The 23,021-nt window shown below is 39.2% G+C and overlaps 2 protein-coding genes across 2 annotated transcripts; both read left to right on the plus strand.

Moving 5' to 3' along the window:
- The first annotated feature begins 17,733 nt into the window (after positions 1-17,733).
- On the plus strand, positions 17,734-18,438 carry LOC145059109 (peroxygenase-like). Its single transcript, XM_079006972.1, has 4 exons — positions 17,734-17,819; positions 17,902-17,987; positions 18,105-18,199; positions 18,291-18,438. Exons 1-4 carry the CDS (start codon positions 17,741-17,743, stop codon positions 18,436-18,438), a joined length of 408 nt encoding a protein of 135 aa, XP_078863098.1. The 5' UTR covers positions 17,734-17,740.
- Positions 18,439-21,262: 2,824 nt separating this feature from the next.
- On the plus strand, positions 21,263-22,670 carry LOC145095474 (putative peroxygenase 3). The gene is made up of 6 exons (XM_079033346.1): positions 21,263-21,408; positions 21,499-21,648; positions 21,731-21,816; positions 21,934-22,028; positions 22,120-22,245; positions 22,344-22,670. The coding sequence occupies exons 1-6, from the start codon at positions 21,300-21,302 to the stop codon at positions 22,483-22,485; spliced, it is 708 nt and encodes a 235-aa protein (XP_078889472.1). The 5' UTR covers positions 21,263-21,299; the 3' UTR covers positions 22,486-22,670.
- Positions 22,671-23,021: the final 351 nt, after the last annotated feature.

Raw genomic sequence — 23,021 nt, forward strand, 5'->3', positions numbered from 1 at the left:
TTTATACCAATTCCTTAGTTTGAGTTCAGACACACCCGAAAGTGTGCCCAAATCCCTCAAACCATGGCTCTGATACCAACTTGTAACGACCCAAAAATTATGACATAAAATTTCATTTTTAAAACGTTAATTAAACCACATTTGTCAATCCATAACATAAATCATAACATAAAATCAATGTGCTAATTCAAAACATATTCTTATTATCAGAGTCAAACATCCCAGGCTAACTAACTATAGTGTGTGCCATGTGATCATCCCGAGCTCTTCCCTCTACTACCGGAAGTACCTAAAACAAAAACTGAAAACCGTAAGCACGAAACTTAGTGAGTTCCCCAACCTACCACATACCATACATAATCACATACTGCAAGCATTGGGCCACGCCCGCTACTTCGGGCCTTGCCCGCTACAACAGGTCCCGCCTGGCTTCGAGCCCCGCTCGGTGTACAGATCTATTTCACTTAGACCCCGCCTCTCTCTGGGCCCCGCCCGCTAACATATACTAACATACAATCATATCATGACGCATAAACTGAACATATACTACTGGATTCCTGTTCTAAGGCCTCGCTTATCCTGGGCCCCGCCCCTATCCTGCTACCGATGAGTCATGGAACCCCGTCCACGCTCTGACTCATAATGAGATACGATCTCAGCCCACACTCACTTCCTTCCTACCTTGGGCCTCGCCCCTGCTCTGCTGCTAATGAGATATGGAACACCGTCCACACTCTACTATTGGTGAGATATGGGACCTCGCCCACACTCACCTCCTTATCAGGCACATACATGTGTCACACAGACAACAAGTATAAACTATCATGTAAACCATTCCTTGGCCACTCGCCCGCTAACATTTGACCTTGGTCCTGAATATCATACTAGCATACAGTGCCTAGTTCTAACCCCCGGGTCTTCCTACTCATAACTACATGGGCCGAAATTGTGGTCGTAGACCCATCCACACAAAGGGAAAACTCACCTCCACTGCTGAACTTTGTTGATAACCCTCTGCTGCTAACTGGAACTTCCCCGATTGCAGCTTCTTCGGCTCCCCGAGCTACCAAGATCACAATATCACTTGGCCCAATATCATAGTTACTCTTAAGGTAAAATAACCATTTCACCCCTACCCCATAATGGTCCACAACTAGGGCCCAAAACATAATATAAAAATGTCCAACACTAGGTAGGCTTCCCAAGCCCACTATTGGCCCATTAATGGCCCAATTTTCTACATTGGGCCCAATCCCTTTATTGATCCTTACCCTTAGCCCAACACATATACTTGGCCCATAATCAATAACTCATGATGGCCCACTAAGGCCCAAAGACCTATAGTCCAAAGCACAACCCATACCGAGGCCCAAATGCTCAAGGCCCAAACCTGGCAACGTACGTGGGGCGTACTTCTAGGTATGCTGAGCGTACTGGCTGATGGCTTGTACGTCGTGCGTACCTCCTTGTACGCCCAGTGTACAACCCTGTTAAGTCAACTTCTTATTAAGTGCTTAATACCCAGATTCAGAAGCTACAAACTCAGATCCAAGTCCTTATTGATGTCTTAATCCATAAAGTCGACTACTTGGTGTCTTGCAACCCGCCAAGAGGGCCCAAACTTGAAATGTGACAATATACTTTCATGAAAATGGCTAGATCTCATGCATGAACCCATTAAGACACACAAGATGGCAACTTTCTGCCTTGGGGACTCATTTAGAACACAGAATGGCAACTCAAGGCCTAACAAAACATGTTGAGTCATAAAGCTCCAATCTTAGGACCTAAATGGTCCAAAAACTCATCCTATGGAAGATCTAAGAAAATAATCTTCAAGCTCAAGACTTTATACCTTTAAAAGGTCTGGAAAGAGGCAAAAGTCCCAGATCTACGACTCCTTTGATCCATCACTTTGCTTGCTTCTTCTTTGCTTGGAAAATTGTCCTATAACACCAAGATGCTCGCTAATGGCCACCAAAGTTTCAAGAACACTTAAGGAAGGATTAGGGTTTCGTGGTAGTTATCTTAGGATGAGAGGGAGGCTGATATATAGGGAAATATATTCCTTATATAGTGGCATACCCTAAAAATTAGGGTTTAGTGAGTATGAGCATACGCTGGGCGTACCTATACGTACGTTGGGCATACGCCTCTCCACACCCGCGTTCACTTCCCCTTCTACGCTGGGCGTCACCCAACTTACGTTGGGCGTACCCAGCTACTTCACACACACGCATTTCATGCATATATAGGACTACCTTGTCACAATTCCTTATTAGAGACTATTATTGGCATCATTTTCAAAGTATCGCCACTTCTTCATTCTGAGTCCGTTTCCGACGAAATTTATATTCATGAAAAGGTGGCAAGATGCCCTACACTTCTAGCAACACACCCCGGCCCAAAACTTTCTCAAATAAACTCAAAGCCCATAAAAGATCAAAACGCCCCTAGCCTTGGCCTCTGAAATCCATAATGAACACTTTTTAGAACTGGGCGTTACAATAGGTGACAGTTAGAGTTGAGATTCGGAGTTGAGACCTCGTCAGCTTTTGTCCAGTTTGTGAGGTGAGCTTTCCTCACTATACTTACAGCTCTAAGGTAGCAAGGATGGCCCCTAGGATTCATATCCTGTTATACATTGATATGTTGAGCATGTAATAGATCTGTATGATTATATGCTAGTTGTTGATATGCATTGACCGTTAGATCTATACGATTACCTGTGATCCTGTTTGCATGTTTATATGTATATGTTCGTTATATGTTATATGTCGACATATTGTGTTGGGTTGAGGTTGTACTACTTTGTGCAATAACCAACAAACCCTGGAGCATTCCAGATATGAGTTGAGGTCAATTGGCATGCCAGACTCATACTAAGGGCTCAGGAGCAATCTGTTGGATTTGGTGTCTAAGCCCATAACTATAATTGGTATGTACTTGACCCGATAGTAGCATGGTCCTTTGGGTTGCCTTCACCAGAGCAATTTGATAGGATGGATATTCGAGAAAGAGGTTATTTGTGATTTATTAATATATTATAAGAAAAATATATTAATTGAGAAATCATATTATTTAATTGGTATTGGTCAAGAATTAATTTAGTGATCAAAAGAGATTGATTAAATGTGACATCCCCAAATTCACGGCCAGATAGCCAAGGGTTTCCTTATATGAAATTGACATCATTACTATAGTTGCTTTGTGTATGCATCATGGTTGTACATAAATAAGATTCTATTGCCTAAAAATGTTCGATTTGGCTTTATTTCTAGTTCCTTCTTTGGTTGTGGGCTTAAGGTTACGTTGAATATTCGACTAACTATAGGATCTAGTGTTATGTATGATTATCTTATCCGAGTGTTGCAGGGTTGGTGGAAGTTTCATGGATGAGTTGTGTCGGGTCAGTCGACCAATTGTGTAATGTTTAGCCTTCCTCTAGGAAGTGGGGATAGATTGCATGAGAAATCTAGTATGTATTATTAGGGTTGTTGTGATGATCCCCTGATACAAATACACGTAGGTGTGGAAGGTAGTATGGGTTCGTACTACAGGAAGCACAAGACCCGTACACGCAGCAGGCAGTCACAACCCCTAGAGTTTTGTTGGGAATTGGTCCTTGTGGTGTTATATGTGTTTTATCTGATATCTCCCCGGTTTATTTTTAGTATGGCAATTACGAGACGATGTAAGATGGGATCCGGATCAGGATCAGGAGCTGGTGACCAAGATAGGCCAGCATTGACTGAGGAGCGGGTTAGGGAGATCCTTCAGGAGGAGGTTGTTTCCCTCTTCCAGACACAGTTTCCGGAGATGTTTGGGTCTATTAAGACCATGATGGTGGAGTACTTTGATGAGCGTTATGTTGCACTTTGTGAGGTTGTTGTTGCTGCAGTGACCACAGTCGTGGCTGCTGTCAGGATTGGCGTTGGGAGAGCCTTTCAGTATCGAAACTTCGACAATATCAAGCCCCTGAAATTTGATGGAGATCAGGACCCGATCATAGCCATGAGGTGGTTGTCAGATATTGAGAGATGTTTCTTCACTTGCTCTTTCCCGGCAGAATAGAAGGTCAAGTGCGCTCTGAACCTTCTACGGTCCGGAGCGAAGGATTGGTGGAGACTTGTTACAAGCTCGTATTCTCCTAGGCAGAGGACAGCAATGACCTGGGAGCAGTTCTATGAGATGTTCCGTTCTAGATACGTTCTGCTAGTGGAGTGGGAGAGGTTAGCCCAAGAGTACTTGTATTAGAGACAGGGGACGGAGACGGTGTTGTTTAAGGAGAGAGCCATGTTTTCCCCTAAGTTTGCTACTTCTGAGCAAGCTCAAATGACCCGGTACTTGAGCATGCTCAAGACAGACATACTGAAGTTTGTATCCATACAGCGTTATGGTTCATTGATTGCGTTATAGGAGGATGCTAGGCAACAGGAGATCTAGATGGAGCTCCAAACGAGGGAGTAGAGACAGGCCCCGGTGCAGTCGTAGCTAGAACTGAAGCGGTTTAGGGCCGTTGATGTTAGATCTGGGGGTCCGAGGGTCCGCACTTGCGGAAAGTGCAGCAAGGTTCATGAGGGTACTTGTCGATCTTCTTCAGGATTCCACAATTATGGCAGGCAGGGCCATGTGGCAAGGGATTGCCGCCAACGGGCCCCAATACCCAGCACTAGGATATGCTATCACTACAACCAAGTTAGCCATATGAAGGCCAACTGTCCCTTTCTTGCTGCTAGGTCGGCGCAGGCTTCAACGCCGGCTACTCTGAGGATCATGGATGGGATTCAGGGCATGTCGGAGCCTTCAAGGGCTTGAGGTCGCACTTTCCAGCTCACGGCAGAGGAGGCCAGGGCTGCACCAGACGTCATGACCGATATTTTTCTATTTATTATTTTGTTGATTATGCTTTATGGTATGCTTATGTTTATGCTCCTAATAGACACGTTCTTAGTGAACTCTTTTCCTGCTCTTGTGTTATTTGACTCGGGCACGAGTCGATCTTTTATGTCTCGATATTTCAGTAGGGAGTTTGATATGCCTATTGGGGAGTTAGAGTGTCCGTTGCAGGTTTCTATCGCCAACGAACACGAAGTTTCTGCATCCATAGTGTATCAGGGTTGTGTATTGGAGATCTTCAGAGTGCCTTATCCAATTGATCTGATCCCTATACCCATGGAGGATGTTTGCGTGATAGTAGGTATGGACTGGCTGAGCAGCTTTGGTTCCATGATCAATTATAAGGGCCAGCAAGCGGTAGTTCGAACCACAAGTGGGGGAACTGTTTATCTATGGAGAGGGCACCAAGGTTGATTCAGGGTTTTGTTCGGAAGCCAGGGCACGATAGTATATTCAGCATGGGTGTGCAGGTTATCTGGATGATATGTTTGATACCCGGGTTAGGGAGCAGACTTCAGTTTCAGATGATCCAGTTGTGAGGGAGTTCTCTGATATTTTTATAGATGAGTTACCTAGTGTGCCTCCCGAGATGCAGGTTGAGTTTAGGATAGATCTAGTGCCAGGTACGGCTCTGATTGCCAATTCACCATACCGCTTGGAACCTCCTGAGATGCAGGAGTTGTCCTCTCAGCTTCAGGAGCTGTTAGGCAAGCAGTTCATCAAACCGAGCAGTTCTTCGTGGGGGGTGCTAATACTGTTCATCAAGAAGAATGATGGTTCATACCGGATGTGCGTTGATTACCGGGATTTGAACAAATTAACGGTGAAGAACCGTTATCCACTTCTACGGTTTGATGGTCTCTTTGATCAGTTATAGGGTGCATATTGGCTCTCCAATATTGATACGAGGTATCGGTATCATCAGATGAGAGTGAGAGAGGAGGACGCGGAGAAGACCATGTTCCAGAATCGTTATGGGCATTACGAGTTTGTGGTGATGCCATTTGGGCTCACCAATGCGCTTGTTGTATTTATGGATTTGATGAATCGGGTATGCAGGTTGATGCTCGATTGATTTGTCATTGTGTTCATTGATGATATCTCGATGTATTCCAAGACTAGAGAGCAGCATGAGGAGCACCTTCAAGAGCTTTTGGGGTTTTCTGACGGGAACGACTTTATGCCAAGTTCTCGAAGTGTAAGTTATGGTTACGAGAGGTCTAGTTCCTGGGGCATCTCGTTAACCAGGATGGGATTTTGGTCGATTCCGCCAAGATTGAGGCTATGATGCAGTGGGAGGTTCCGAAATCTCCCTTAGAGATCAGGAGTTTCTTGGGTTTGGTAGGGTACTATCGGAGATTTATTCAGGACTTCTCCAAGATTGCGGTACCCCTCACTAATTTGGAGAGGAAGGGAGTGGATTTTTGATGGGACCCTGAGCAACAGTCGGCGTTTGAGATTCTTCGCCAATGGTTATGTAAGGCCCCGATATTGACCCTTCTGGAGGAAGTTAAGGATTTTGTGGTATTCTGTGATGCATCCATCATAGGTTTGGGGTTGTCCTTATGCAGAGAGGATGGGTTATTGCTTATGCTTCGTGACAGTTGAAGCCACATGAGACGCGATATCCCACTCATGACCTGGAGCTGGGGGCAGTGGTGTTTTCCCTCATGTTTTGAAGACATTATCTATAGGGGGTCCGTTGTATGGTCTACACGAATCACAATAGTTTGAGATATCTTACGGATCAGCTGAACTTAAACATGAGGCAGCACAGGTGGCTGGACATAGTCAAGGATTATGAGTGTGAGATCCTTTACCATCCGGGAAAAGCGAATGTTGTAGCAGATGCTTTGGGCCACAAGTCTATCGGATCTTCAGCTGGGGAGGTGTGCATGAGGATGTCTATTGATTCTACGCTTTTGGGATTGATCAGGGAGGCAAAGGCAGAGGGGGTTTGGAAAAAGAACTGGGAACAGGAAAGGATTTGGGGTGAGATCGACAGGTTTTTCATTGATAGTCAAGGGTTATTGACTCGGTGTGGTCAAGTTTGGGTTCCAGTTTCTGGAGGGAACAGATAGATTGTGCTGGAGGAGGATCATAAGTCTCATTTTTCTATACACCCGCAAGCCACCAAGATGTATCAGGATTTGAGATTGAGTTACTGGTGGCCGTTTATGAAGAGGATATCGTGTGGTATGTCATGAGGTGCTTGACCTGCAGGATGGTCAAGGCCGAGCATCAGTGGCCGCATGGCAAGCTGCAGCCTCTGTAGGTTCCCATGTGCAAGTGTCAATAGATTACCATGAATTTCATCACCAAGTTGTCGAGGACGACCAAGGGTTTTGATGCTATATGGGTCATCGTGGATTGATTGACCAAGAGTGCCCACTTTTTGGCCATTCGGGAGAGCTCTTCGTCCGAAAAGTTGGTCGATCTTTATGTCCAAGAGATCATTTCTCGAGATAGGGTCTCGGTCTCTATTGTTTCAGACCGAGATGTTCGGTTTACTTCCCGCTTATGGCAGAAGTGTCCACGAGGAACTAGGCACAGGGTTACATTTCAGCATCGCTTATCATCCACAGACCGACGGTCAAAGCGAGCAGACTATACCAACCCTTAAGGATATTTTGCGGGCCTGTGTTATCAATTTCAGTGGGAGTTGGGACTCCTACCTACTTCTCGCGGAGTTATCCTACAAGAAAATTTATCACTCCAACATTGGTGCTCCGCCATTTGAGCTCTTGTATGGTTGGAAATGTCGTACCCCGGTTTGTTGGGGAGAGGTTGGCCATAGGTTCATAGGAAGGATCGAAGTAGTCCTTCAAACCACGAAGCTTATTCAGCATATCTTGCAGAGACTGCAGACAGCATAGAGTCGGCATAAGATCTATGCCGACCGGCGCCAATCTGAGTTGGAGTTTCAGGTTGGTGATATGGTATTACTGAAGATCTCACCTTGGAAAGGTGTGATACGCTTCAGGAAGAAGGAAGTTGGGTCCCCGATATATTAGACCTTCTTGAGTGATTGCCAGGGATAGCAAGGTAGATTACAGGTTGGATCTACTTGAGGAGCTCAGTAAAATTCACAACACTTTCCATGTTTCGCAGTTGCGAAAGTGCATATTGGATGATGATTCAGTGGTTCCCTTGGACGATATCCAGGTCGATGAGCGCCTGAACTATGTTTAGAGACCAGTTGTATTCTGGAGAAAAAATGAAGATCTTGCACAACAAGGAGATACCTTTGGTAAAGGTTCATTGGTAGCATCGGAGAGGCTCCGAGTAGACTTGGGAGCCTGAGGCCGAGATGCGAGAGCATTATCCCAATTTTTTCATGATGTCAGACTTCGAGGACGAACTCTAGTTCAATTGGGGGAGAATTGTAACATCCTGATGATAAGTTACTTCTAATTTTAACCCTATAATTTACTTATCTTGCATTTTGGTCCCTAAGTTCAAGAAATAGTGCATTCAGGGCCCTAGTGGCATTTTCATAATTTAGCTTTGGGGGTGTACGTCATGCATACATGTGTACGTTGAGTGTACTAAGGTGTGCCCTAGTACATTGGGCATACATCTCGTACACGGGGCATACTTGCCAGAGATGAAAACCCTAATTTTTAGCGTTTGGATTGTATTTAAACACCCTTATGATCTCATTTCCCCTCTCCTCATCCGCCTCCATCCCTCTTGATACGGTTTGAAACCCTAGTTCACCTTGAGAAGCAATTCCAAGCCTAAGAGTGTGAGTTTTTGTGCTTAGAAGAAGAAGAAAGGAAGCCAAGCTCATCTTGAAGGAGTGAAGCACTTTGGATCTGGGATTTTTATCTTATTTTCAACCCTTGGAAGGTATAAAGCTTGCAACTTTATCCCTCTATCATATAGATCTAGATTTGGATGTCTTAATGATGCTTTTTGGCCCCAAAATGTTAGATCTTGAGCATGGCATCTTCTTGATTCATTAAGTTGTATTTTCAGACCTTGGTAGAGGACTTAAGTTATAAAAATGGAGTCCTAATGGTTGGTCTTGTCCTATGCATGTTATTGAGAGGCTTAAGGTATTAAGATGTAGGGTTTTTATGGATTAAGCACTTCTTAAGCATGCAAGGTCATAAAGTTGGAAACTTTATGACACCTAATGACATTTGGACCTTGGATCTGCATTTGGACATATTAAGTCGTTATATTAAGCACTTAATGAAGAATGAAAGGGGACTGGGATTACATCGAGCATACCTGGGTGTACGCCCAGCGTACGTGGTCAACGGCCCCGATGTGGTCAATGAAGGAGTACGCCCATCGTAACTTCGGAGTACGCCCTACATACTCGCTCTGTGGTGACTCGGTTGAGTTAACTCAGTTGGGTTAACCCAGTTTGACTCTGGATTTGACCAAGTTTGACCAAGTTGACCTTAGGACACTTTTGGTATTTCGGGATCTGATTGTGACTGCTCACTTGATTGGATAGGTGACGGTTAGAGTTGAGATTCGGATTCGCGACCTCATCGACTTTTTCCAGTTTGTGAGGTGAGTTTTCCTCAATGTACTTACGAGTCTAAGGCACCAAGGCCAACCCATGGGATTGGTATCCTGCTATACATTAATATGTTGAGCATGGAATACATTTGTATGATTATATGCTAGTTGCTAATATGCGTTGACCGATATATATGTAGGACTGCCTGTGATCCTATTTGCATGATTATCGGTATATGTTTGTTATCTGTTATATGTCGACATATTGTGTTGGGTTGAGGTTGTACTACTTTGTGATGTAACGAACAAACCTGGGAGAATTCTAGATATGAGTTGAGGGTCGTTTCCATGCCAGAATCATACTGAGGGCATAGGAGCATTCCAGATACGAGCTGAGGGCCGGTAGGCATGCCAGACTCATATTGAGGGCACCTGAGCAAGCCAGACATAAGCTATGGGCCGAGAGCAATCCATACTTTTGGTGTGGGCTTGGGTGCAAGCTAGATGTGACAACCCGAAATTTTCATGTTCAATAGATCAATTCTATCAAAGTTAGACTCATATTCCTATCTTGTAGCACTGTTTAGGGTCTATTGGAGTGTTCTAAATGTAATACAATCAAGGTAGGAGCTTAGAAATGGGTTAACTCGATGCATATCAATCAAACCGGGCCAAACACTCCAACACATCGAGTGTGCGGCCACACACCCATTTCAGCCACACTCCTTCATATAAATAGAACACTTGGCAAATTTTGATCACTTTTCCACTCCTTCAACGCTAGAACTCGAGATTCTATCAAATATTCATCTTGATCTTCATAAAAGTAAGTAATACTTCCCTTTGATTTGTTGATGCAAGACCTTAACTAGCCTTTCCCTTTGATTTGATCCATGAAAACATCCATTTTAAGTCAAAAACACCAAGAACACCAAGAGCACACACTAAGTTTTGGACCATAATCACCCCTTTCAAGCCTCTATAACGTGTACACACTTATCAAAACTAGTTATATGCTAAGAACACTTGAAATTATACATGAAAACATCATTTCGTATAATCTTCAAGTGTGTGCGGCCGCACACACCATGGTGGCCGCACACACCCTTTTTAGGTCCCAAAATGACAACAAACTTCATTTAAGGCTAAGGAATGAAGAATAAAACCTCCCCCTAGATGTCCCTTATAGCTTAAAATCACGTTTTGGCACATTCCATAAGGAGTGTGCGGCCGCACACACACATTTGTTGTGCATTTTGACCATACACTCCCTTGTATAATCATATACCACTCATATACAATCTTATATGGTTGTAACACTTCATAATAAGTGTTTACTAGTGCCTAAGGTGGTTCCAAATCAATAATTAGTTATTACATACACTAATTGTATACATACATATATATATATATATATATGTCATTATATGGTTAATAGGATTCATCTGTGCTTAAGTCTTCAATTGGCACTCAACTTCCTATATCGATCTTACATTCGACTTATTCACGGACGGGTGAGTTTATACACCTTAAACAGTCTTTTAAATGCTTTTATTACAAAACCTCCTTTCAACTTTTGTATTGTTAAAAACCATATCTATACACTTATGTAGTGAGTGTGTGTATATATATATATATATATGTATTTAATAAGGTGGCTGTGACTTCAGCTCCAGCACCTTGTTTAGCAAAGGTGTATAAACATACATGGACACTTCAAACTACATTACTAGTAAACTATAATAGGTATAGTTTAGGAGATACTAGTTACTATTCATAGTAAAATTGGAACATACAAGAGTTAGTTCATTCATGAGTCTATACAAATGTAATACATACTATATGAAGAGATACTATTTCATACTATATGAAGAGTTACTATTACATACTATATGAAGAGATACTATTACATACTATATGATGAGATAATATTACATATTATATAGGTAGATACTATTATATACGTACGGGAGTAACCATTCTACACCCAGCTGTTAGCTACAGAGGGAACATGCACATCGACGGATGTCTACGGTTAATACTATTCGGCAAGTTACTCTGTCGTGTTTATCCTAGTACCAAAGGATAATATTCCAATGATTATATTATTTTCCCTTTTACTTTTATTGTGTGACACATTCACTTAAACGATGAGGTAGACTATATATTTTGATAATCATTGTTACATGGGGAAAAACCTTCATTCATACGGAGAAGCGAACCTCCAAAACTATCGGGTCTTGGTAGAAGACTACTTTTATTACTAGTAGGAAATATGGGATTTTCTAGGGTTTTCACACTTATACGAACTTTTTCATCAAACAGTTACAAGTCTTTTCCTTACAGTTTTACAAATCAAAGACACTAAAATACTTATGAATTCACCAGCTTAAATGTTGATATATGCTTTCAAAATAACTTGTATTCTCAGGTCATCAGTAGACAGGTACCGGTGACAGGTGTTTTAGAAGACGAAGCCCAGACAAGACTCGCCTTTTATTTTTGATCATTCATTTTTGGTGTCTATTACATTACAAAGAACACACGTGTATTAAAATTATATATTTAATGCAATGGATGATGTTTGTTTACTTGTTTACTATTACTGTGTTGTGATATTATACGTGACGTCCTCCGCCCCAGAACGTTTCCGCCGTTCTCGGTTTTGGGGTGTGACATGTGACCATACACATCCTCTATTTTTATGTATTTTGATCTATGGGATACTCTGATATGGAAAAATATTTCGAAAACAATGATTTTGTAAACATTCTATGATTTGTGGTTGTTTTAAAAAAGTTTAAATTTCTTGTGATTTTTAGGGGTGTTCAGCAACTATCAGGTTTACTTTGACCAGAAGGCATTATGCTTGGTCACCGTCTTGTGGTTTGGGGACTAGTCCACCCCCCCCCCCTCCCAATTTTGGTTTTGGAGAGTTCAGACAATGTGTGTTCCCATTTGTGTCTCTTTCATGTTCGGTCAGAGTGGTTGAACTTATCCACGTGTTCAATAACTTACTTCATCAATTAAGTGATGTAGACACGGTGAGAGTCTCACTGTTGTTTATGCTAGAGCAAGCATTTTTGAGGAAATGCCCTCGTGTAACACCCCGTTTTCACATTTCAACAGGATTCACTATAAACCGTTATTTATAAAATTTAAAGTATAACTATACTACTTTTTAGCCATAGTAATCATCATCAACATGTAAGAAACGTCAATATGATTTTCGTAGATATATAGAGCGCTCGGATTTGATTTCGTATGGAGAAGTTATTATTATTTGAAGTTTTGTGTTCAACCTTATACGGAAAAGTGCATCATAAAATACGAATTGGAGATAGACTTCTTATTATCCTAAGTAATCTAAACGAAAGTTGGAGTAGTAGTAAAAGTGAGAGCGTGCATATGGACAACATCTAAATCTGTCTTCATATGAAGAAATTATTTTTAGTTTCAACAGAGCAGGGTGCGACACTGAAATCGAAATAGAGATCGGTTAATTATTAGCTGAAGCAATCTAAACGAGAGTTCAGCATCTCGTAGATACAATTATGTCGATATAAAGACAATTATGAACTGATGTCGTATGGACGAGTTATGACTTTTATATGGGTTCTAGAAGTCTAAGCACTTTAAAAATATAACATTAAAAATAATATGAGAATTACCCAACGGATTTTAAATGAAAGTTGTAGATCTCGTCAATAGCTACGTGTGGATATAAAGAATTGTCGAAAATGGAGCTCGTATGAATAAGTTATGGAATTTTAAAAAAAAAAATGTGTTTCACACAGCGTGTGACACGTGCGTCTAGAAGGTGGGACCCAGACCATCAGAATTGCGACATGTGGCAGTAGGATAGTGGAGAGATGTTGCAGAAGCATCCAACGGGCCTTTAGAAGTGCTTGGCGTGTGTCCATAAAATCTGCCTATAAATAGCATTTCACCTGCCGTTCACTTCTTACATCAAACTTTCTCATATCTCTTTCTCTCTACTCCAACTTTTGGAGTATTTTCGGGATTCTGAAGAACTTCACTTTAGGGAACATCTGAGGCAGAGGGTTGAGAAAATAAAAGTGAATGAAGGGGTTACCACATCTCATGCAAAAGAATTATCTATCAAAACAATTTTATAAAAAATATTTGATATGTCATTTTTGGGGGGCTGTAAGTGACTCAATACATACCCAAATAAGGTGTTTCTGGAGACTATAACTATTTCCAAACAGTGAACTACAACTTTTTTTTATCAAATCAGCCCAAACGGACTTATAACGAATTAGTTATGATATTATAAAGTTAACTAAAATTTCAACAACAATGTTGTAACATAAACAAAACATAACTAATATCTCATTTTTTAAGGGCTACAAGTGACTTCATACACATGCGAATAAGGTGTTTATGGAGTCTATATCTATTTCAAAATAGTGAACTACAATTTTAAAAAATAAATTATCCCGAACAGACTTATAACGAAGCAGATATGATAGTTTAAAACTAACTAAAAATTCAACAACAATGTTGTAATAAAAACAGAACTGAATTGATATCTCATTTTTGGAGGGTTTTAAGTGATTCAATACACATGCAAATAAGGATTTTTTTTAGAGTCTATAACAATTGCCAAACAGTAAGCTACAATTTAAAAATAAAATCAACTTAAACGGACTCATAACGAAGTAGATATGATAGTTTAAAACTAACTAAAAAAACAATAATGTTGTATTAGAAATAAAACAGAATTGATCTCATTTTTGGAGGGTTGTAAGTGACTCAATACAAATGAAAATAAGGTGTTTCTGGAGTCTATAACAATTGCCAAACAGTGAAATACAATTTTTTTTTAAAAAAATAGCCAGAACAGACTCATAATGAAGCAGATATGTCAGTTTAAAGCTTACTAGAAAAACACAACAACAATGTAGGGAAAAAAAAAAAAGAAATTCTGGAATAGGACCCATACCCGGAATACCCAGAACCCGGATAAGACTATATACAATTCTTTCAACAAATTTAAACATTTCAAAACAACCCTTTTACTAATAAAAGTGTTTACAAAATCATTGTTTCCAAAACATTATTTAAAATCAGAGTCTTCCAAGATTCAAGCGGTCGTAAAACCAAGGGTATGTACAATCACGCTTTCGCCTTGCCACGGTCCTCCTAACTACCTAAAACCATAAACCTAAATAATAAGCACGAAGCTCAGTAAGTTCCCGCAAAATATCACATCACAAACAAATCACATGCACAAACACTCATGATTGCTCAATCAGCCTCGGGCTGGAATACTAGACATGTCTACAATGGGCCTAATCATCATTGGGATGGAATACTCTCGTATCATAAGCATGTTTGGTCCAATCAACCATCGGGTTGGAATACCAAAATATGTCAGGTTCAATCAACCATCAGGTTGGAATACCCAATATACTATGGGTCCAATCAACCTTCGAGTTGGAATACCCCAGGACCACTCAACCATCTGGTTGGAATACCAATCTACAATAGGTCATGTCATCCTCGGGACGGAATACCCTTGGGCCCAATCAACCGTCGGGTTGGTATGCCCCCGACATGTTGTCTTACGCACAAAGTAGTAAAGCCTCAACCACTAATAATATGTACCCATATAATAGAAAAACATATAAATAGTCTACAGACAGTCAGGCAGATCTATAGATCACTAAGCATAGCATCATCCTGTATACCAGGATACTAATCTAACAGATCACTACATCTCGATGACATACCATCACATAACAGGATATCAAATCCAAAGGGTTGGCCTTGGTGCCTTCGACCTGCAAGTACAGCAAGGAAAACTCACCTCAATCCGTTGACAATCAAATGCCCGCTCGGGTTACTGAACCGGATCACCTCACACCAACAAACAAAATATAATCTTAATCAATAATTATCCCAATAATTTAAAATCTGAGGCCCACTCCGTAAACCAACTTCCTAAACGGTAAAAGACCATTTTACCCTTTTCTTATTTGGCCCAAGACCAAGGCCTAGCCTAATCACACAAACGCCCAAGATATCAACTCAAAGCCCAAAATGGTCCAACAAGTCCCAAAACCACATCCCACTTCATGACCAGTCCTGGTCACGTCGTGAGAGTTCACTCAAACAGATCCCAACTCATGACAACTCAGTCTAGCTAACTTAGCCAAGGAAAACTCAACGGGGTTGCCCTCACGTCGTGAGAAACCTTATCACGTCGTGAGCCTCAAGCAAATAACCAGAAACAGGAACAAACGCTTCTCATGTCGTGATACCTTATGGCTCACATCGTGAGAATAGTGTGAGGCTAAAAATCAAACTTTTAAGTCCTTAATCTATTAAAAATTTCAATCCTAGTTCTTCCAGAAGCTAACAAGGACTCCAAAGGCCACTAAAAACGATTACATGATGGACATGCTGTAACATCCCGAATTTCAGGTGCATTTCTTAAGCCCTTCTCCTTTTCCGAGATTGTCAAGTTAAGCCCTTAATGGTAATGTTTAGGCAAATGAGTACGTTGGGCGTATTGAAGAGTACGTTGCACGTACTCATGCGCTTAAATTGGACGCAGACTTGCCTAGGTACGTTGGGCATACCCAGGGTTACGTTAGGCATAGCAAGCCCAGATGCAAACCCTAATATATGGCTTGTGCACTATAAAAGGAATGCTAAGGCCTTATCCTCAGCCACCATTTCAGAGAGTGAAACCCTAAGAGAGCATTTCCTTCGTCCTAAAGCTTGTGTGTGAGTGTTTTGAGCTAAAAGTGCCTTTGTGTGTTAGTGAAGAAGAAGGGAGGTGCTTGTGGAGGCTAAGGTTTGGAGTTCAAGCTTGGATCTAATTTCTTCAGAGGGAGGAGCTTCACTTAGAGGTAAAAAGCTCAGAACCTTCCTCTTTATTTTGGTTTGGTGTTTTATGGTCCATTTCTAGGGTTTAAGTCCCAAAGGTGGAGACTTTATGAGCAAAAGGGGCTCTATGGACCTAGATCTGTCCCATTTCAGTGTTATGTGTGTTGTTGATCCATAAAAATCCCAACTTGGTCGTCAATTAGGAATTCATGTTTGAGTTATGGGCTTTAAAGTGTTGGAAGTGGAATGATTTGGGTGTTGGTGACTCTCACAGCCATGCAAAGGCTTAAAGTCACCAACTTTATGGATTAAGAGGCTTAGGGGTAGTCAGATCTGGGAGTTGGACGTGTGTCTTAACCGTTTAAGACCCCAAAAGCAAAGGAGCATGAAACTGGGACTTACGCGGGGAGTAATCCCAGTACGCGCAGCGTAGGGGGTCGCGTTCCCTGATTCTATGAGGTTTCCGGGTACGCCGAGCGTACAGGTTTGGTACGCGCAACATGACCTGGAGAGTTGACTTTTGTTGACTTTTAGGGTTTGGTCAATGTTTGGGTCTTTGAGCCATGAGAGGGGTAAAATGGTCTTTTACCCTTCTGAGAGTGCTAAGAGAGGGATTAGTCTAGCCTTGAGAGTTGTATTGATTAGAGTACTTATTCCATGTGATTAGGTGAAGGCTAGACCAAATTTTTACCCAGTTCGAGATTTACCAAGTTACCAAAGGTGAGTCTTCTCACTATACTTTACCTAGAGTGGTAATTAGAGTTGTATGACAGAGTATCTTGTATGCTATTTATGTGATGGTGATACATTGCATTATTTCTATGTGATTCATGCCGTGTATGTTCCAGAGTTTACAGAGTTAGAACCGGAAGGTTCACAGAGTTAGGACCAGAGGGTCCACAGAGTTATAGTCTTGAGTGGATAATATGTGTTATATGTGGTATTTTGGGGAACTCACTAAGCCTTTGTGCTTACAGTGTTTTGTGTTATGTGTTTCAGGTACCAGTAAGGATCCCGGGAAGGCACTGGCATGATCAGTACACACTATTGGAGTTTCATACATTTTGATCTTGGGATGTGATTTTATGGATTTGTTATGTGATACATTGAGAATTGAGAATATTTATGAATGAAATTACATTTTTAAAAAGTGAAAAATTGTTTTGAAATTTACGTTGTTACACATGCATGCCCGAAGCATGCCCTAAACCCATCTTAGGTCAAAATGACAAGAAATGGCCCCAAAATAAAACAAGATTCATCAATTATAACCATTCTTCAGATCCATAAGACTAAATCACAGAGAATGACGCATTGATCCATTAAGTTGCCAACTTTTGGATCCCAAGCATGCAATCCATCATAAACATGCAAAAGGGAGCTTAGAACTTAGATCTAGCAATTTGAGCTCATAAAGATTGGATCTTGGACACTTACAATGGTCCAAAATGTGCACAAGATGATGAGGATGAAGCCTCCTTGCTGAACCAACGACGATGGCATGAGTGTCCTCCAGCAACATGTCGCTTTCTTTGATCAAAACGACGATGGCATTGTTTATCCTTGGGAGACTTACACCGGTAAATTAAAACCAAATAAAACCAACTTCCCGAATGTTTGATTTGAATATTATATATATAACGATGCTCTAAACTCTTTTAGGGCTTCGAGATATTGGGTTGAATGTACTCTTCGCTGCAATCGTGGGATTAGCTTTCAATGTAGTATTTACTTACCCTACCCGCAGAGTAAGTTGATGTTTAGTCTATATGCTTTCAATCATGTTATGATCAACTACATGCAAAGTGAGGCTCATGTACTCTACTATACTTATTCTGATTGTTAACGTTGTTGTTTGGTTGCAGGGTTCCCTTCCCAATTTGCTGCTTCCAGTTTACATAGAAAACATACACAAAGGCAAGCATCCAAGTGATTCTGGAACATATGATACTGAAGGAAGGTGTGTAGTACTCTCAAAAAAAAAATACTGACCCCAATTCAGAAGGCAATATATTATACTGTATATAACATGATAATAAGTTTTTTTTTAGGTATCTTCCTGTTAACTTCGAGAATATGTTTAGCAAATATGGAAAAACATCCCCAGATAAGCTAACATTGAAAGAGCTATGGAACATGACAGAAGGAAATCGTACTTCATTCGACCTTCTGGGATGGTTTGTGCTTAGATCACATTAAACAAGAAATGGCCCCAAAATAAAACAAGATTCATCAATTATAACCATTCTTCAGATCCATAAGACTAAATCACAGAGAATGACGCATTGATCCATTAAGTTGCCAACTTTTGGATCCCAAGCATGCAATCCATCATAAACATGCAAAAGGGAGCTTAGAACTTAGATCTAGCAATTTGAGCTCATAAAGATTGGATCTTGGACACTTACAATGGTCCAAAATGTGCACAAGATGATGAGGATGAAGCCTCCTTGCTGAACCAACACTCTAGAACTTCTCCTTCTTCTACTTCTACCCACCAAAACACTAAAATGTATTCAAAATCACCAACATGGATTAAGGTTAGGGTTTTTTCTGAGTTAGAGGAAGGTGGAGGCTGAGAAGTGAACCCTAAAACCGAGTTAAGGGGTCTTAAATACGTGGGAAACCCTAAAATTTTGTGGGCTTGGGCTACAGCAAATCTCACGTAGTGAGCTCTTAGAGCTCACGTTGTGAGCTCAGTCCCAGATAGAATCTTCATGCGGCCCTCCTCAGGTCGTGAGCCTCCATGCCTCACGTCGTGACGACCCCTATTTTCCAAAATTCCAACCTTTTTACCCTCTAAAAGCCTAATTCGATTCATCCAACAAAACGGATGTTACACAAACCTCCAACAATAAACCATTTTAAACCATGAAAACAAGGAACCAATCTTGACCATTTGAAAGAAAATGATCAATGGGCAAAACGGGATGCACATTAAGAGATTTAACGCACATGCACCGAGTCATAACAAAGAACCCCACTTTTTTCGTTTTTTATGGCTATTATTGTATCAAAAAAATAATATACTGAAATTCAAGGTTCTAAATGGCGTGAGGTGTGGCGGGGTGGCAAGGTCAAGCCTCAAGTTTAACGAGCTATGACATTTTTCAAGGCGTATTGTAAGACGGCAATTTTGTAATAATATATAATTATATTACCACATAAATATAAGTTTATATTAAATATAACTACTTTTTTGAAGTGTTATATCAATAACTAATAACAAAAAGTTAACAAAAAACACAATACTTATATCTCCAATTGGAAAAGACATAACAAATAGCAAAAAAAACATGTCTCCAACGAAAACACGCGCCATAACGCGTCATGTCACGTCATATCACGCATTTACATGCGTCATGCCTAAAAACAACGTTATGAGGTTTTTCGTAACGGCGAAGTCGCGCCTCACGCCTTGGCACGCGTCATGGCGCGACTTTTAGAACACTGTCGAAATTCATAATTTTTTATCATCTTTCCATAGACATCAATGATACACAAATAATGAAAATTTTGTTTTATTTCAAAAAAAAAAACTCACTTCGTTTTACTAGTTTTTTTAATATTTATGTTTGTTTTTTATTAAAAATAAAATAAAATAAATATATCAAAATTCATAGTTGTTGGTAATCTTTAAATAAATATTCATATGGATGTAAACAAAATTAACTTATTTTCATCTTGTGAATGTTGAATACTGAAGAATATATATATATATATATATATATATATATATATATATATATATATATATATATATATATATTTCAAATATATATATTTCTAATATATTTCAAATTTATATTGTGAATAATAGTAAATCAAACTCATATTGTCAATCTTTGAAAATTGAATTTTATGCGGTTCATATTCAGAATGTGATCTAATTCACTTGTGAATTTTACAAAACCAATTTATAAGTAATCAAAACATTAAAATATTGTAAAACTACAAAGAAATATATTTTGATTGACATGTATATTTCATTAAATTAATTTTTGAATGAGCAAAAGTGATGAAGTAGCAAGATAGATTCACATTTTAAATGTCAAAACCAAAATTACATGCAGATCAGATTCACAGTGTGAATCTAATTCATAATGTGAATCTGACCTGTAAAGTGAAAAAAATATTTTTTTTTTTTACATTGATTTCACTATCTATTTAAAGAGTATAAAAAATATGAATTTTGATATATTTATTTTATTTTTTCAAAAAAATTAAGTGTAAATATTAAAAAATAGTAATAATAACAACTGAAGTGAGTTTTTATTTTGGAATTAAAAATTTCATTTTTTATATATCAATATAAATGTTTATGAGAAAAGGATAAAAAAAATTATGAATATTTCACACAACTAGAGCATTCATCCACGATATTCAAATAAATTCTATAAAGCATAAAAAAATTATTGTAAGGGCTTTTCATTTAAAAGCTTTTTCATGTAGTTTGAAAATGTACAAGCTCAATCAATAGAGTTTTATTTATTTATTTATTTTGTATATTTTTAGTATTGGTTTATTTAGTGCTCTATAAACTGATATAGTATAACCCATAAATAAGCTTTTAGAAATGTTTTGCTACAATGAAAGTTTGTCAAACTTTGTTGTTTGGTGATATGCCAATTATAGTGACACCAAAAAAGCTTATTCAAAAAATCTCCATTTGTGTTACTATTAGCCAGTTACGTACTTTTCATAATTATAAGAAAATAATGAGATACATAATTAATAAACTAAAAGGCTTTTACTTTAACGGTATATGATGTTTACATCTTTTTTTTAAATGGTGGGTTTATGAGACATATGGAAGTTTGAATAGTTTAAGGAATCACCAAAAGTCAGATTTAAAGGAAAAAAAAATAATAAAGAAACTAAAGAAAAGAAAAAAGAAAAAAAGGAGGCTGGTGTACGTTTTCCCTGGTGATTAATGTTTACCCGCTCGACTCTCCTACCCCATTTTGCGTTTTCAACTTGACTCCTAGTCCTATCCCACGATTATTTCCCTATAAATACCATTATATTAATATCTCTTTCTTCCACACACATACAGAAAGATGGCGATTAGCGATGACGAAGTTGCTATGGCGACAGTGGCACCAATGGCACCAGTCACATTTCAACGACCTGTTCGGAGTGACCTTGAAGAATTCTTTCCTAAGCCCTGTAAGTTCTTATACCTTCATGATATATTGATGAATTATAATGTTTCTTTAACTCAACTAATTAATTAATTAACTATGGTTTTCTCAAAAGACATGGCTAGAGCTATGGCTGCACCAGACATAGAACATCCCGATGGCACACCAGATCACAAAGCCGGTGGCATGAGTGTCCTCCAGCAACATGTCGCTTTCTTTGATCAAAACGACGATGGCATTGTTTATCCTTGGGAGACTTACACCGGTAAATTAAAACCAAATAAAACCAACTTCCCGAATGTTTGATTTGAATATTATATATATAACGATGCTCTAAACTCTTTTAGGGCTTCGAGATATTGGGTTGAATGTACTCTTCGCTGCAATCGTGGGATTAGCTTTCAATGTAGTATTTACTTACCCTACCCGCAGAGTAAGTTGATGTTTAGTCTATATGCTTTCAATCATGTTATGATCAACTACATGCAAAGTGAGGCTCATGTACTCTACTATACTTATTCTGATTGTTAACGTTGTTGTTTGGTTGCAGGGTTCCCTTCCCAATTTGCTGCTTCCAGTTTACATAGAAAACGTACACAAAGGCAAGCATCCAAGTGATTCTGGAACATATGATACTGAAGGAAGGTGTGTAGTACTCTCAAAAAAAAAATACTGACCCCAATTCAGAAGGCAATATATTATACTGTATATAACATGATAATAAGTTTTTTTTTAGGTATCTTCCTGTTAACTTCGAGAATATGTTTAGCAAATATGGAAAAACATCCCCAGATAAGCTAACATTGAAAGAGCTATGGAACATGACAGAAGGAAATCGTACTTCATTCGACCTTCTGGGATGGTTTGTGCTTAGATCACATTAAACAAAATCATTTTGTGCATTTTAATTAAATCGAGTATGTATTAAATATATGTGTTCGATGTCATCATGTCAAGCAGGATATTAGAAAAGGTGGAATGGGCGCTTGTATACCTTATAGCTAGAGACGACGATGGCTACCTTTCAAAAGAAGCCATGAGAGGTCTCTTTGATGGTAGTCTCTTCGAGAAACTTGCCAAAGCGAATAAAAAGACGGATTAAAAGCCATTATGCCAAACTAAATAAAATTGTACTCACCTACAAATTAAACCGTTGGTATCATTATATGTATGCAGTCTACCTATGTGAAGCGGACAATTCCTTATCTATTCCTTATCTATGTAATTCACTAATTACAAGACACGAGATATTTTATTACATAAGTAAATTATCTTTTCTTTGTTGAACTATTTTAGGAAGATGATCACATAATTTAATTAATAAACGAAAGAAAGATTATTTAATATATTAACGAAAAAAAAATGATTTGTTAGCCAATTATTTGGAAATTTCCAATAATGTTCAAAAAATTTTGATTAGTTTACGTTTTAGTTCTAAGTAATTCTTTTTTTACGAAAAATCCTAAAAACCGACAAAAGTTTGCATTTTGATCATTTTTGACCGGTTGAAACCGATAACAAATTAATTTGGGACTATTTCGTAAATTGACCCAAAATATTGAGATTTTTCTGTAAACAAAATATTATGACGATTATACAAACAAAATTCTTATTATTATTATCATTATTTTATTAAAA

Source organism: Lactuca serriola, chromosome 1 (assembly GCF_051521515.1).
Source record: "Lactuca serriola cultivar US96UC23 chromosome 1, Lser_US96UC23_V15, whole genome shotgun sequence".
In the NCBI taxonomy this organism is placed as follows: Eukaryota; Viridiplantae; Streptophyta; class Magnoliopsida; order Asterales; family Asteraceae; genus Lactuca; species Lactuca serriola.